Source organism: Carassius auratus, chromosome 28, assembly GCF_003368295.1.
Source record: "Carassius auratus strain Wakin chromosome 28, ASM336829v1, whole genome shotgun sequence".
NCBI classification, from domain to species: domain Eukaryota; kingdom Metazoa; phylum Chordata; class Actinopteri; order Cypriniformes; family Cyprinidae; genus Carassius; species Carassius auratus.
In genome coordinates this window covers 4,804,423-4,817,248 of record NC_039270.1, presented here as the reverse complement: position 1 = coordinate 4,817,248, position 12,826 = coordinate 4,804,423, and the positions used below count along the sequence as shown (strand labels likewise).

General features: G+C 35.4%; 1 protein-coding gene across 4 annotated transcripts; it reads right to left on the bottom strand.

The window, feature by feature from the left end:
• Positions 1-271: 271 nt before the first annotated feature.
• Positions 272-11,390, bottom strand: LOC113047449 (uncharacterized). 4 transcript variants are annotated; one of them, XM_026208824.1, is made up of 10 exons: positions 11,084-11,390; positions 6,600-6,696; positions 6,371-6,514; positions 6,161-6,297; positions 5,922-6,058; positions 2,624-2,717; positions 2,195-2,530; positions 1,932-2,109; positions 1,679-1,800; positions 272-1,564 (listed from the first exon to the last, which is right to left on the bottom strand). In XM_026208824.1, exons 2-10 carry the CDS (start codon positions 6,685-6,687, stop codon positions 1,250-1,252), a joined length of 1,551 nt encoding a protein of 516 aa, XP_026064609.1. In that variant the 5' UTR covers positions 6,688-6,696; positions 11,084-11,390; the 3' UTR covers positions 272-1,249. The 4 variants fall into 4 exon arrangements, with proteins under 4 accessions (XP_026064609.1, XP_026064610.1, XP_026064611.1 ...); XM_026208825.1 differs by having other exon boundaries at positions 11,201-11,390; XM_026208826.1 differs by having other exon boundaries at positions 11,309-11,360.
• Positions 11,391-12,826: the final 1,436 nt, after the last annotated feature.

The following is a 12,826-nucleotide window of genomic DNA, read 5'->3' as shown; positions in this document are numbered from 1 at the left end:
CTGGAAAGTATCCTACAGCAGACATAGCCGGCTGAACGCAGGCCACTGTATCAGTGCCTTCTCTCGACAGTTTTTAAATTAATCGAACAGCAACAACAAAGAAATCACTCACTGCTCTTGATTAAAAAGCTTTAGAAACTTTAATAAAGAATTATCTTTAGTTTATATAGTCCAATATGCAATGCTGTTTAACATTTGATTACTTTATTCTATTTCTGTATGCCTACCTAAAAACTTATGCTAGACCTGCCAAAAAAAAACAACAACAAAAAACAAATGGAAAATCACTGTTTATTGTTTGTATCTTTACTCTAATGTATTTATTTGTGTTGTTGTTTGTAGTTGGATAGAATATTCTTCTTATTTTTTATAAGAAAGTATTTTTCTATAAACATAACACAACTGTACCGAAAACTGTGACTCTAAAACCATGAAACAAACCGAACCGTGAAAAAGTTGAACCGTGCCACTCCTAAAATATATATAAACTCTGATTGTGTTTGTCTGAAGGTCATATACATCTAGGATGGCTAACCATTGCATAATTTTCAATAGTCCTCACAGCTGCCTACTATAGAGACATGGTGGGGTTCACTGAAATCAGACACAAGCTGAACAAGAACATATAATATACACTCAGCAATAAATTTTGGACAATACGGAAATTTCATTCTTTTACTCTTTATAAACAATTAGCCCAACTTTGTATTCAATGGAAACGATTCTAACCTAATTAATGGGACATATATTTGTATACACAGGAATTTTAAGTGATCACAATTTTTTACCACCATCTTGACTTTCAGTATTTAACACATTGGCCCATATTCTTTGTGTTATTTGTTAATAAGTCAAACTGACATACAGTGGACATTGAATGTTTCTTGGCAAGAAACTTGGTAAAATTACCCAATTTCTAGAAAAAATCCAATGTCCACTCTGTCAGTTTGACTCATTAACATTTTTAAAAAACTTTTGTTTTGGACCATGAAATGGTGTTAAGGTTTTTTCATGTTGAAAAAAAGCTGGTGGTGCTCTTATATCTAAGAGATACAGTCCATCAGAGATCCCTGGAGAAAAGACAACGTTGATTTTTCGCAACAAATTCCAGTTTCTGTTGTCTTGTGGCACCACATCACCAAAAAATAACAGGGTATTCTTAACAAGACAGAAAGTTTGATTATATTTCAGACCCAAACTGTTGCTACCTGTTGCACAAAATATTATTTAGCATTTAAAAAATATATGGCTAATTCAGTAATTTTGCTCTCAGCTCCTTAACTCTTGGTGACTCCTTGGTTTTCCCTACATCAACCATGTAGATTGTTGTCTGAATGAAAGTGTAAAAATGAAGGAGTGCCTCATCATACGCTAAATTAAAAACAAAGTGTGCTTTAAATAGCTCATCAAATGCACCAAGAGAAGTATTCGTCTGACAGGGTATGAGGTTCTTATCCAGAGCTATGTAGAATTGCTCAATCTGGTTGCGGTTCCTGCCAACAGCAAGGAGGTATGGGTGTCTTCCTTCTCGTTGCTGAAGATGTTGTTCAAGGCTGGTACGAGACTACAAATAGACAGATGAAAAACATTCTACAAGATGCAGTCACATAATAATGAAAAAAGAAAAACTTAGTAAATTCAGGAAGATTTAAAGCAGTCACATTCTTAGTCTTATTACCTTCTGATAAACCACAAGCCTGTTTATGGCATCTGATGCACTGATTTTTGAGACCTTCTTTCCAGGTGTTGGTGGAAGTAGATGGAGCAGCAAAAGCAATGTTGCCATGTCACTGTCCCAATCTAAAATTCAGATATAATTGACAAATACTTTATCCATATAATGTTTTTGTGAAGGCATCACTTATGCTTTGTGGCTACTTACAATTTAAAGGAATACACAAATAAATGAAGTTGAGAAAATAACATCTTACCAGGACAATGTTCACTATCTCGCTGGTTATTTGCTGACAGAAGAAGTGAGCGCACAACAGCAGTTGAAGTTAAGCCAATTGCTTCTTCAATGATTTTTGGCTTAAAAGTGGTATCCCACATTTCAAGCAACTTTGACGATGTTTCAGGACTGAAGAGTAGTGAGAAGTCTTGATTCACCTTTAATAATAATAAAAACAATAAATAAGAATTCATAATGTTGCTTATTATTCTTTGAATAATCTGTTTGAATATCCAAACTTACAAGTCCCTTTGTGTTTAGAAATGAAGGAAAGGTCTTCAGAACGTCTGCTGTCTTGTTTGGGTCATGAACAAGCCTATGCCTATAGTGAAAAGTCTCCCTCATTTTGAGTATGATTTGTGATTCATTTGTGGAATGGGTAAGAAAGGCAATTGCCTCTCTTAATGTATCCTCATCCTGCTTCTCAGAGCTGGAACATCTGTTCCTAGAAGGTCCACTCAAAACAGTCTCACTTCTTTTGGAGATGCTAGGCTTATTGCGCTTCTTGGCGTTCCTCTGAACAGTCTTAAGTCGCCATGCAATGTATCCAGTCCCACTGTCTGCATCATAAAAATGTTCCTAAGGCATTTCGCAAAATCATTACAAGGTTCATTATTCACAGGGACAATCTAGACAGCTACAATATACAATACACAAGTTAAGGATACTCACATGGCCTTTTTTTGAAAATGGATCCTTAAGTGATGGGAAAAGTGTCACAACACCTAGAGCATACTTCTCCTTCTGGTTCCTTGAAGGAATTCTCCTTAAAAGCCAAGACATAAATTATACATAAGCAAAAACGCAACAATCACTTGTACAAACCAAACATGCCAGCCGGTATACAAATGGCAAAAACAATTTGGAAAGTCATATCAAGCCAGAGGACTGGTTTCTCACTATAGATCAAAAGGATGTTTATTTCCGGAACTTCCTTTCTGCCAGACAGGAAGTTCCTGATGTTCGCTCTCGGGGGCAAAGCATACCAATACCGGTTTGGCCTAGCATTAACCCTTGCACTTTCACAAACAAATAATCATAAAACTTTATTCTGAATAAATGGACCGAACATCCCGCTCCACTGCTCACAGAAATTGTGCTATCCCGAAGAGATCCTCTACCTTTGCACAGACAGCCTTTTCATTTTAAACCATTAAACAATGGAATCAACTCAGTCTAAAGTTATCTGAATAATTTCTCTCGAAACATAAAGAAATACATCCTCGATAACCAGCTGTGTCAGCATCAGAACACTTAAGGTTTAACAAATGTAATACTGAAGTAAATGTTTTTGACTATGCTTTAATATTGTGTGTAACTGCCTGGGACTGCAGATGGAAATTAGCATTTCATTGTCGCTGACAAATAAACTAATTAAACAAAAATATATAAATAAATAAAGAAAAACTAATGCACAAATGGCAATCTTACTGGCTGGTGCTCACATATTATTGCCCCTATTTTGCCTTTTTTTTTTTTTTTTACTGTTCTTATTAGTGGAAAATTAATATTATTATTATCATCATAATCATTTTATCAGTATTAAGTTTTTTCGCCTTCTTTTTTTTTTTTTTTTACAGAAACACTAAATGACCAAAAAAGCAACTCTATCAGTCCTAAATTCAGTTACAATGTCTAAGCATTTATACATGGATACCTAATTTTAATTCTAATGAATAAAGTTCTGTCATTAAATAATACCTGATTACCATAATATCATATTATAATGCTTGACTGACTGATGTTAAGAGTGTACTTTCAGATATCTAAAAAGCAGTACCATTTTACAAACATAAACAAACAATATATGATTCATTGACTAACCGATTCTTTTCAATGAACCTTTTAATATATATATATATATATATATATATATATATATATATATATATATATATATATATATATATATAAGCTCGTCTTGGCTACTGCAATTTTCCCTACTGTATATTTACAATAAAACAAAATAGGATATCAAATACCACTGCCTCCTTTCGTTTTCATTTAAGCATAACAGCTGCAGAAATGAACTTAGTTCAGAGATATGTGTATATGCAGCCATTACAATGAAACGAAATATTATATAAATTTGCCTTTTTTATTTTCATTTTAACATAGATAAATTGAATACAGACCAGAGAAAACCTGTTCGATTTACCCCGCAGCTGAATTATGTTATGTTTAACCACTAAAGAGACATCAGAGCCAGCGGCACATATCAGATGGTCTATCCAAGCTGAGGCTGCTTCTCTGCGGATACATGAGGACTGAGCTCCCGCTGATCGAGTGGAGCTTACCGTCTCTGAGATCGGCGAAACACATTTTTAAATAGGCGCTGTCTATATAAATAAACATCAGATTTGAATTTTAAACAACTACATTCTCACCTGAAATACTTTTAAAATTACATTTCATGACACAATAACAGTAATATTTTGAAAATGTTGATCCGAATAAATGGTGGTTGAACTCAACCAATGCTGCGTGAACTCAACCAATCAGGATGTTTAGCGCCAAAGTCCTGCCCCCGAAAGTTCCTGAACTTTAAAAAAGTACTACCATTTTTTTACCCGGAACTTTATTTAGTTCCTGGTTCCTGGGGTGGAAACACACCAAGTACCGGGCCAGAGTCCCTAGTTCCTGGGTAAAGTTCCTGCGGTGGAAACACGGCTTTAGTGTGAGTCTCCAGTGAACTGAATACACAAGTGAGAACGGTGAGCGTGCTCGTCTGGTACTGCTTAGTTATTAATGTCGAAATATAAGATTCATTTTTGTAACTGAAAATGATATTAAGGTCAGTTGATTGTGACCTTAATCTGATGTAAAATGTAATCTATTTAAGCCCACTGAAATGCTTGAATGCAGACAATACAGACTCTTCAATCAGTGTCTTTATGCTTTAGGTAAAAAAGAAAAAGTAAGAAACATTAAATTAAAACAGATTAAATAAAATAACTCATGCACATTCAAATTCCCTGCTGCCGCATTTTATTAAACTACGCATTTACCCCTATGTGACGTCTGTTTTTATATTATCAACAGTACACATTTTTATATTGTTTGAATTAACTAGCCGAGTAGACAGATATGAATGTTTATTCATAACCATACTGGAAATAAGTAAATATTGTTAGCTAATGCTATGTGTCTAGCTAATAAGCTTGCTAGTGCTAATTTAAGGTCAATTTTTTTAAATAAAGTCCAAATATTTTTGTTCAACAACATAACATTAGATAGATTACATCTGGGGGGAAAAATAAAGGATGTGATGGTCAGAGATGTTAACTGCAGTAATTATCAAAAGGTGGAAGTGATGACCTCTGGGGGCATTTAACCAGATGTGTTTTTAAACCATAGACAGGTTTGACAAGGAAAAAATAATTATGGGAATATAATTATATTTTCCTTAAAATGTTTTTCCTAACTTCAGGCCTTATTCTCATGTCATATATAACTGTGATGGTCTGCAAAACAACAAACTTTAAAACCCTTTTTTTCATCCTGGTGAAGATGAGACGGTTAGATCTATTGTTATCTGGTAGTTATAAAGTAGAATTATAAAAAAAGTTAACTATTTTACTTTACATAAATCGAGTACTTTGGTTGAAAAAAATTGAAAGGGCAGTAGTTTTAATTTTAGTAAACTAAAAAATGTACTAGCCAATGGAGATTCAATTGCCAAGATGTCCGTAGAGGGTTGCATTAGGACAGATATTTTGTCATTATGTTGTAGTGGGTATTTTGTTCCATAAAGTTTTATAATACAACATAACACAAGTCCCCTCGAAAGGGAACACCTTGGGGTATGACTGTAACGCCTCTTCCCTTTGCCATATTTCCTGTGTGCCTGGGAGCGACTTGCTTCATTCTATCAGAAGCTAACTCTATTGTGATGCTGGCTTCACTTTGTAATTTTTGTGTTAAGCTGTCATGCCTATGAGTATTTAAGAGCAAATAAAAGCAGTTTTACCCATGCATTTCCACCATATGTCCAACCAAAATGTTGACTAGGAGTCGTCTCATTTCACTTGAAAGTGTATTTTTGGAACTGTATTCAGCAAGGACAGCATCTCCGCCACTTGTCTGCTTTAGGGCACTACGGACCATCTTCAAAAACACAAAGAAAAGAAACAACAACACATTATATATCAAAATTGTACTAACTTATTGTAATAAAAAAAAAATTTTTAATTTAAATGTACAAGTAACCTCTTTTGCCTCAGCTTCTGCATCATTTGTCTTAGATTTCTTGTAAACGTGTTCTGTCATTTGGTCAAGTTCATATGATGAATGATTAAGTGACAAAATGTCAGTCCAAGAGCTGCTTGTTGCATCTGAAAACATTTCTGAAACACAAAAGCTAATTAAAACATGAATAGTGTATTTGTTACACAACAGGAATGCAATGCCACACTGTACCTTCATTCTCTCTTTTAACAATAATGAGCGATGTATCAGGTCTCGCATTGAGCACATCTTGTAAAATGTCCTCATCTATCTCAGTTTCAGTGTCATCATAAATATGAAAACTTGTCTCAGGTGGTAAGCCAAACCTATAGTGGACTAAACATAGACAGCATTTCATGTATGAAAAAGAAACAACAAACCAATGAGGTAAAAAAAAAAAAAATAACAACAAAAAACCCACCTTCATCAACAAAGTCTTCAAAAATGAATCCATCCTGAAGCCTGATAAATTTCTTGCAGTTCTGATAACTAACTTTGATCAGCAGCATGTTTCCAATCTGAGAATCCAAAAAAAGTTGTTTTAATTAAATCATTAATCATTAAAGACTATGTACATAAACATTGCATACAAGTCATTTAGATAGGTTTGCTAAAAAAAAAAAAAGACAACACAAATTTTCTAAATGCTTTTATAGATACATTGCTTATGCAAGATTTTTTGGAAGATTTTCCAACAATTGTAAAATTAAATTGAATGATTAAAATATGTAAGTGTGCTTTTACACTAGCACTTTTGGTGGACACTCAGGTTTGACTGATGTCAATCAAAATGTTATATTTTGATGATGTGAATGCTGTTCTAGTGAACTTAGTTGTGCACCCACAAACTGTATCTAAGTCTGCTTAAAAAAGATGGTCTGGGGTACAGTTCAAGTGAACTATGGAACGGTTTGTTGCTGAAATAAATGTAAACGTACCAAATTGTTGAAGTTGAATTGTTATTAATGGTGTATTATTTAATAAAAATGTGTGCTTGATTGTGCATTTAACTCACTCATTTACTCATGAGTGTGGCTGACCCACTTCAGGCAGAGAGATGTATGTCTAATTTCTTCTGGCCTTCTGCATTTATTTAGAGCATTTGCAGTATATTCATGGCAGATAGACACAAGTGCCTTATGTTACAAAGCTTTGAAAACACAACCAACAGTTCAAAATAAAACTTTGAGGAGAGCAGCGCTGTTTTTTGCCCCCCTCCACCATTGTTAATAAGCAACGGAGTACACAGCTGCTGGTTTGATGACGCAAACAAACCTCAGTTTGGACCCAAAAACTATAACATGAACAACTTTGAAAATCAAAATGATATTACAACTTAATACAGAATCAGTTTTTTTCTCATTATATATTTATTCCCATATGTAAACTAAAGAATATTGGAATATGTTGTATATGCAGTTGTGCTCATAAGTTTACATACCCCTTGCACAATGTGAAAAATGTTAATGATTGAAACAAATAAAAGGGATCATGAAAATTGCGTGTTATTTTTTAAGTTAAGGCAGTTATTCATTTAGTTCCTCTACCACACTCCCTAAGGTCCAATAAAAGTAAACCCTTACCATAGGGCATTTATAAAAAGGAAATTCAGCTTGTTCTTGATGACCTCCCAATCTCCTGGCACCTTTGTAGGTACTTTTGTACACCTGCACACGGCTCAAGTGGGGGTTTTCCATTAAAGGTTAAATTTCTTCTGTCGATTAGTGTGTATTAAGGTTAGTAGGTACCATTTTTGTCTCCACCCAGTTAACAATTTGGTCGGTGTTGGTTCTGACTCTCTCCGTTTAAATCTTTAATATTTGATGACCCTGTACTGCAGTTATGTATATCTGATCAATTACACATCATCATTCTTTTGCTTGGGTTGAACACAGCTGCTGAATACGTCAAGCAAAAAAATGATTTTGACAAATTTTGTCTCTATTTGCTTCTGTTTCTGCCACAGGATTGACATTCTTAGGTAACTAGGAAATACACAGGCTTTAATTTACTGCCTATACAAAGACCTGAGATGACGAGCACCTGAGAAGAGATGATGCGAACCCCTCAGAGGATGCCAGAATACAATAAAAATTGGTTAACTTTGTAAGTCTGGTTGCAGTTTAAGTTTATTGCTGTAAATAGTGTTTATAGTACGTTTAACCATGACTTTACTCTACTGTACATTTCTGCCATGTGGACATCAACTTGGAAACTAGTCATCATTGATAAGATAGTACTAAATCTAATGTAGAAATTATTTTTTATTATATATTTGAACCTTTTCCAAAAGTAACTGTATGATTTTGAGATTAATATTATCACACCGAGGACACTGAGCATATGTAAACATCTGTTATATGAAATAGCTTATTTATTTATTTTTAAAAAATAACATGCGATTTTCATGATTCCTTTTATCATATAAATTATTTCAGTTATTAAAATTATGCACATTATGCAAGTGGTATGTAAACTTATGAGCACAACTGTATTGTAATGTTTACAACACTTTATTAAAGAATGCTATTGCATAATGTAGGTATTAACTATAGTAAACTGATTAAGTGTAATAAAGACTGTAGTACCTATACTTCATTTTTTACTTCAGTAAACTGTAGTGTATTCTAGTTTAATATACCCTAAAGTCTTATAAGATCTACAGTATTAAGTTAAGTAATGTTTACCACAGCTGTAGAATTACAGCAACACGTGTTTTTGAACCATACTGTAGTATTTACTGTAGATTATTATTTTTCAGAGCTGAATCTCTATTGCACGAGATAAAACAGATTTTCCAAAATTGAGGCATGATGCAATATAATTTAAGAATCTAGTGACATTAACTTCATTTTGGAAATGGATTAAGATACATGATTGATAAAAGGATGCAGACTACAAGTAGACTGATCCAAGGAAATGTTTCAGTGGGAATCTCTTGTAAAAGAACATTCCCTTCCTCTATAAGAGCTGTTACTGTCTGTTAGCATTAGCATTTGCCAGTTGTTGTGTGAAGAGGTTAGTGTGTTTCTCTAGCAGCTTCTTTCCAGCTTCACTCCTCTCTACAGTAGCTTTTACTCTTTGTATGTTAGCATTAGCATTGACATGTCTGTTGTTGTGTGAAGAGGTTAGTGTGTTTCTCTAGCAGCTCCTTTCCAGTTTCACTCCTCTCTATAGTAGATGTTACTCTTTTTTAGCATTAGCATTAACATGTCTGTTGTCCTGTGAGGAGGTTAGTGTGTTTCTCTGGCAGCTCCTCTCTCCAGCTTCTCTTCTCTCCTCTATAGTAGCTGTTACTCTTTGTCTGTTAGCATGTTTGTTAGCATTAGCATTATAATGTCTGTTTTTGTGCGAGGAGGTTAGTGTCTCTCTCTTACCTGTCTGGCAGCTCCTAATCTCTCTCCAGCTTCACTCCTTTCTTCTATAATAACTGTTACTCTTTGTCTGTTAGCATTAGCATCAACTTGTCTGTTGTTGTGTGAGGAGGTTAGTGTGTTTCTCTGGTAGCTCCTCTCTCCAGCTTCACTCCTTTCCTCTATAGTAGCTGTTACTCTTTATCCGTTAACATTAGCATTAACTTGTCTGTTGTTGTGTGAGGAGGTTAGTGTGTTTCTCTGGTAGCTCCTCTCTCCAGCTTCACTCCTTTCTTCTATAGTAGCTGTTACCAGTGTTTGGAATAACGGCGTTTAAAAGAACGGCGTTAGGTAGCGACTTTATATTTTCAGTAACGCGGTAATCTAACTAATTACTTTTCCCGTCGTTACAACGCCGTTAACGTTACTGAACGTTAAATGCGGTGCGTTCCTATGCATTGATTTAATAAACTTTGCAATCCGAACGCACCCCTGGCTCATACAGCGAGTGGGGAGGTGGGTTAATGACGAGATAAGCGGTTGTGATTGGCTAAGGCAGAGTCATGTGTTTCATGGTAGCCAATCAGAGCCAGTGTTTTTACACACATGCCGGCACACGCGCCAGCAGCGCCAAACACACACACACACACACACACACACATGCAACAGCACAATGTCCTGAATAGGATTTTAGTGCAGAGATTAACATCTTTGAGAGCTGGTTATGTATTCTTAATGGACCGCGTTTCAGTCATTATAATATTAATTCCGTTGTCGGACAGCAGAAAGATTAAAATATAATAATAAAAAACTTTTATTGAGAATTTTGCCTGCCTTAAAACGCAGTACATGAGCATAGAAAGGGCAAGATAATATGACGCACTTACGTCATGAATATGCTAATTGGCATATGACGTAATTTAGCGACATTTAGCGACTTTTCAGGCAGGGTTTAGCTACTTTCCATGGAAAGAAGTTGGCAACACTGGCAACAGCTACACAGAGATTTCGCAGCAGAAATGTTGAGTCAGGAGCAATCCGATGAAAAGTTGGCATTTTCAATGTGAAGATATAAGCGCTACTTCAAATTCATTGTGGTCAAAGGCAAGAACGTGCATGTAATGTGTACATATAATGTGAGACACGCATCTACAAAGCTAGTGGCCAAAAACACTTTTCTTACAAAGATAATACTTGAAGTGCAGGATAAAAGTCTTGCTGTCTGTTGACGTGCAATAAATATCTAAAGTTATGTACCTGTCTGTTCTACTCATTTCAACTGACTTGTGAAAAAAAAAGTACAAATATCTGACATGTAGCAACTTTTTTTTTTATAAAGTAACGCAAATAGTTACTTTCCCTGGTAACGAGTTACTTTTATTATAGAGTAATTCAGTTACTAACTCAGTTACTTTTTGGAACACGTAGGGAGTAACTATAACTAATTACTTTTTTAAAGTAACGTTCCCAACAGTGGCTGTTACTCTTTGTCTGTTAGCATTAGCATTAACATGTCTGTTTTTGTGCGAGGGGGTTAGTGTCTCTCTCTTACCTGTCTCGGAGCTCCTCTCTCTCCAGCTTCATTCCTTTCTTCTATAATAACTGTTACTCTTTGTCTGTTAGCATTAGCAATAACATGTCTGTTGTTGAGTGAGGAGGTTGTGTTTACCACAATCTGTTTGTCTCCTCATCTCTCTCCAGCTGCACCCCTCCTCTCTTCTGAAGTAGCTTTGAGTGTTAGCGTGGTTGTTATAATTAGCATTAGCATGTTTCTCACCAGTCTGTCAGTTCCTCATCTCTCTCTCCAGCAAGTAACCCCAGAGTGCAGTCTGGACGATGGGGCGGGGCGACACTTCGAGGCTATTTGTTTTCCCCGCCTTTGACATGTTCCTCCGAGCCAGCAGGGGGCAGTTTGCGTTGAAACAAACAGAACGGTGGCAACTACAGCAGCAGAGTAATAACGCTATTCCGTTGATTGCTTGAGGTGAGTGTATCTAAAACTGTTAAAAATCAAGTTATGAGGTTTCTCAAAAATACGGGGTTGTTCTACCGTATTTAATATGTACATATTTATATAATAAGTATGCGCATAGGTGAATAATTCCCTCTGACTATTCTCGACGACCACACTCCTGTCTGGTAGATGGCGGTAAATGCACCTTAAGTTGGTTTGCCAACCGCCAGTTAAACTCTAAAAGAAGAAGAAGAAGATGCTTGAGGTGAGTAAAAGTGGTTGTGTAAATATCTTATAATATGAAATGCGATGTTCGATCATTTATTTATCCATGGTACGTTCAATTTGAAAAATTATTGTTAATAATTGTTATAAATTGCTAATTTTATTGTTCTTTGTGGATTGTAACAGTACACTCTGTACATGGCTTTAGTTCATAGGTTCGATTTTACAGAGTATGGCATCACATTTGTCAAGTTATTTGAACAGACATGCATGATTTTTGTGTGTATATTATTATTATTATTATTTTTCAGGATGACATGATCAGGAGGTGGTGGTGTTCTGTTCTTCTGGTCAGCTTTACTCCGCAAATGTATGTAGCTGTTTGAATGTTGCTACATGAAACATTACTCTGTACTATATCTAGCAATATACCTACCTCTTGACATTTGTTCTTTTAGAGCTCAACCACTGAGGGGAGGAACTTCACCATTCACCATGTCTTCAGGCAGAGTCCAGCAAAGCAGGTTATTTGTGCACATACATTCATTAAGAACTAATAATTACATATGTATGTACATGCAGAGGTATTTTAGTTATTACAGCTACATAGTTGTTCAGATGTGAAATTGGTATTATGTACAAGTACTATATTGGTCAGCACTGTGGATTATTTAATATATAGCTATCAGTTAACATCAGCATCAAAGACATTTAAAAACATTTCAGCTTAATTCATTTTCAGACAGCAGCGAGTGTTTTAAATAACTTCGGTTTGCGATCTAATGTGGATTTTGTTCACCATATAAGACAGAAATATTTATATTCAATGTAAAAGATCTTCATGTGGATCATGCATACAAATATATAAGAATTGTCCTCCTGTCTCCTGACCGGAACGAGTTCAGACGGATGTACAGCATCAGGGAACGCTTGCAGTGCAGAGCCCTTTTCAAGTTTAACCCACCAGGGTACAGGGAAGAGACCGGCGTGGTGATCTTCTGGGCTTTTGTTTACACAGGATTTTGTTCCAAGGACTGTTTTTTTTTTTTTTTTGCGGCATGAAACACATTTGTGTGTTAAGTTCATTGAAGGGAAATAGAGAATGGACTGAGATCA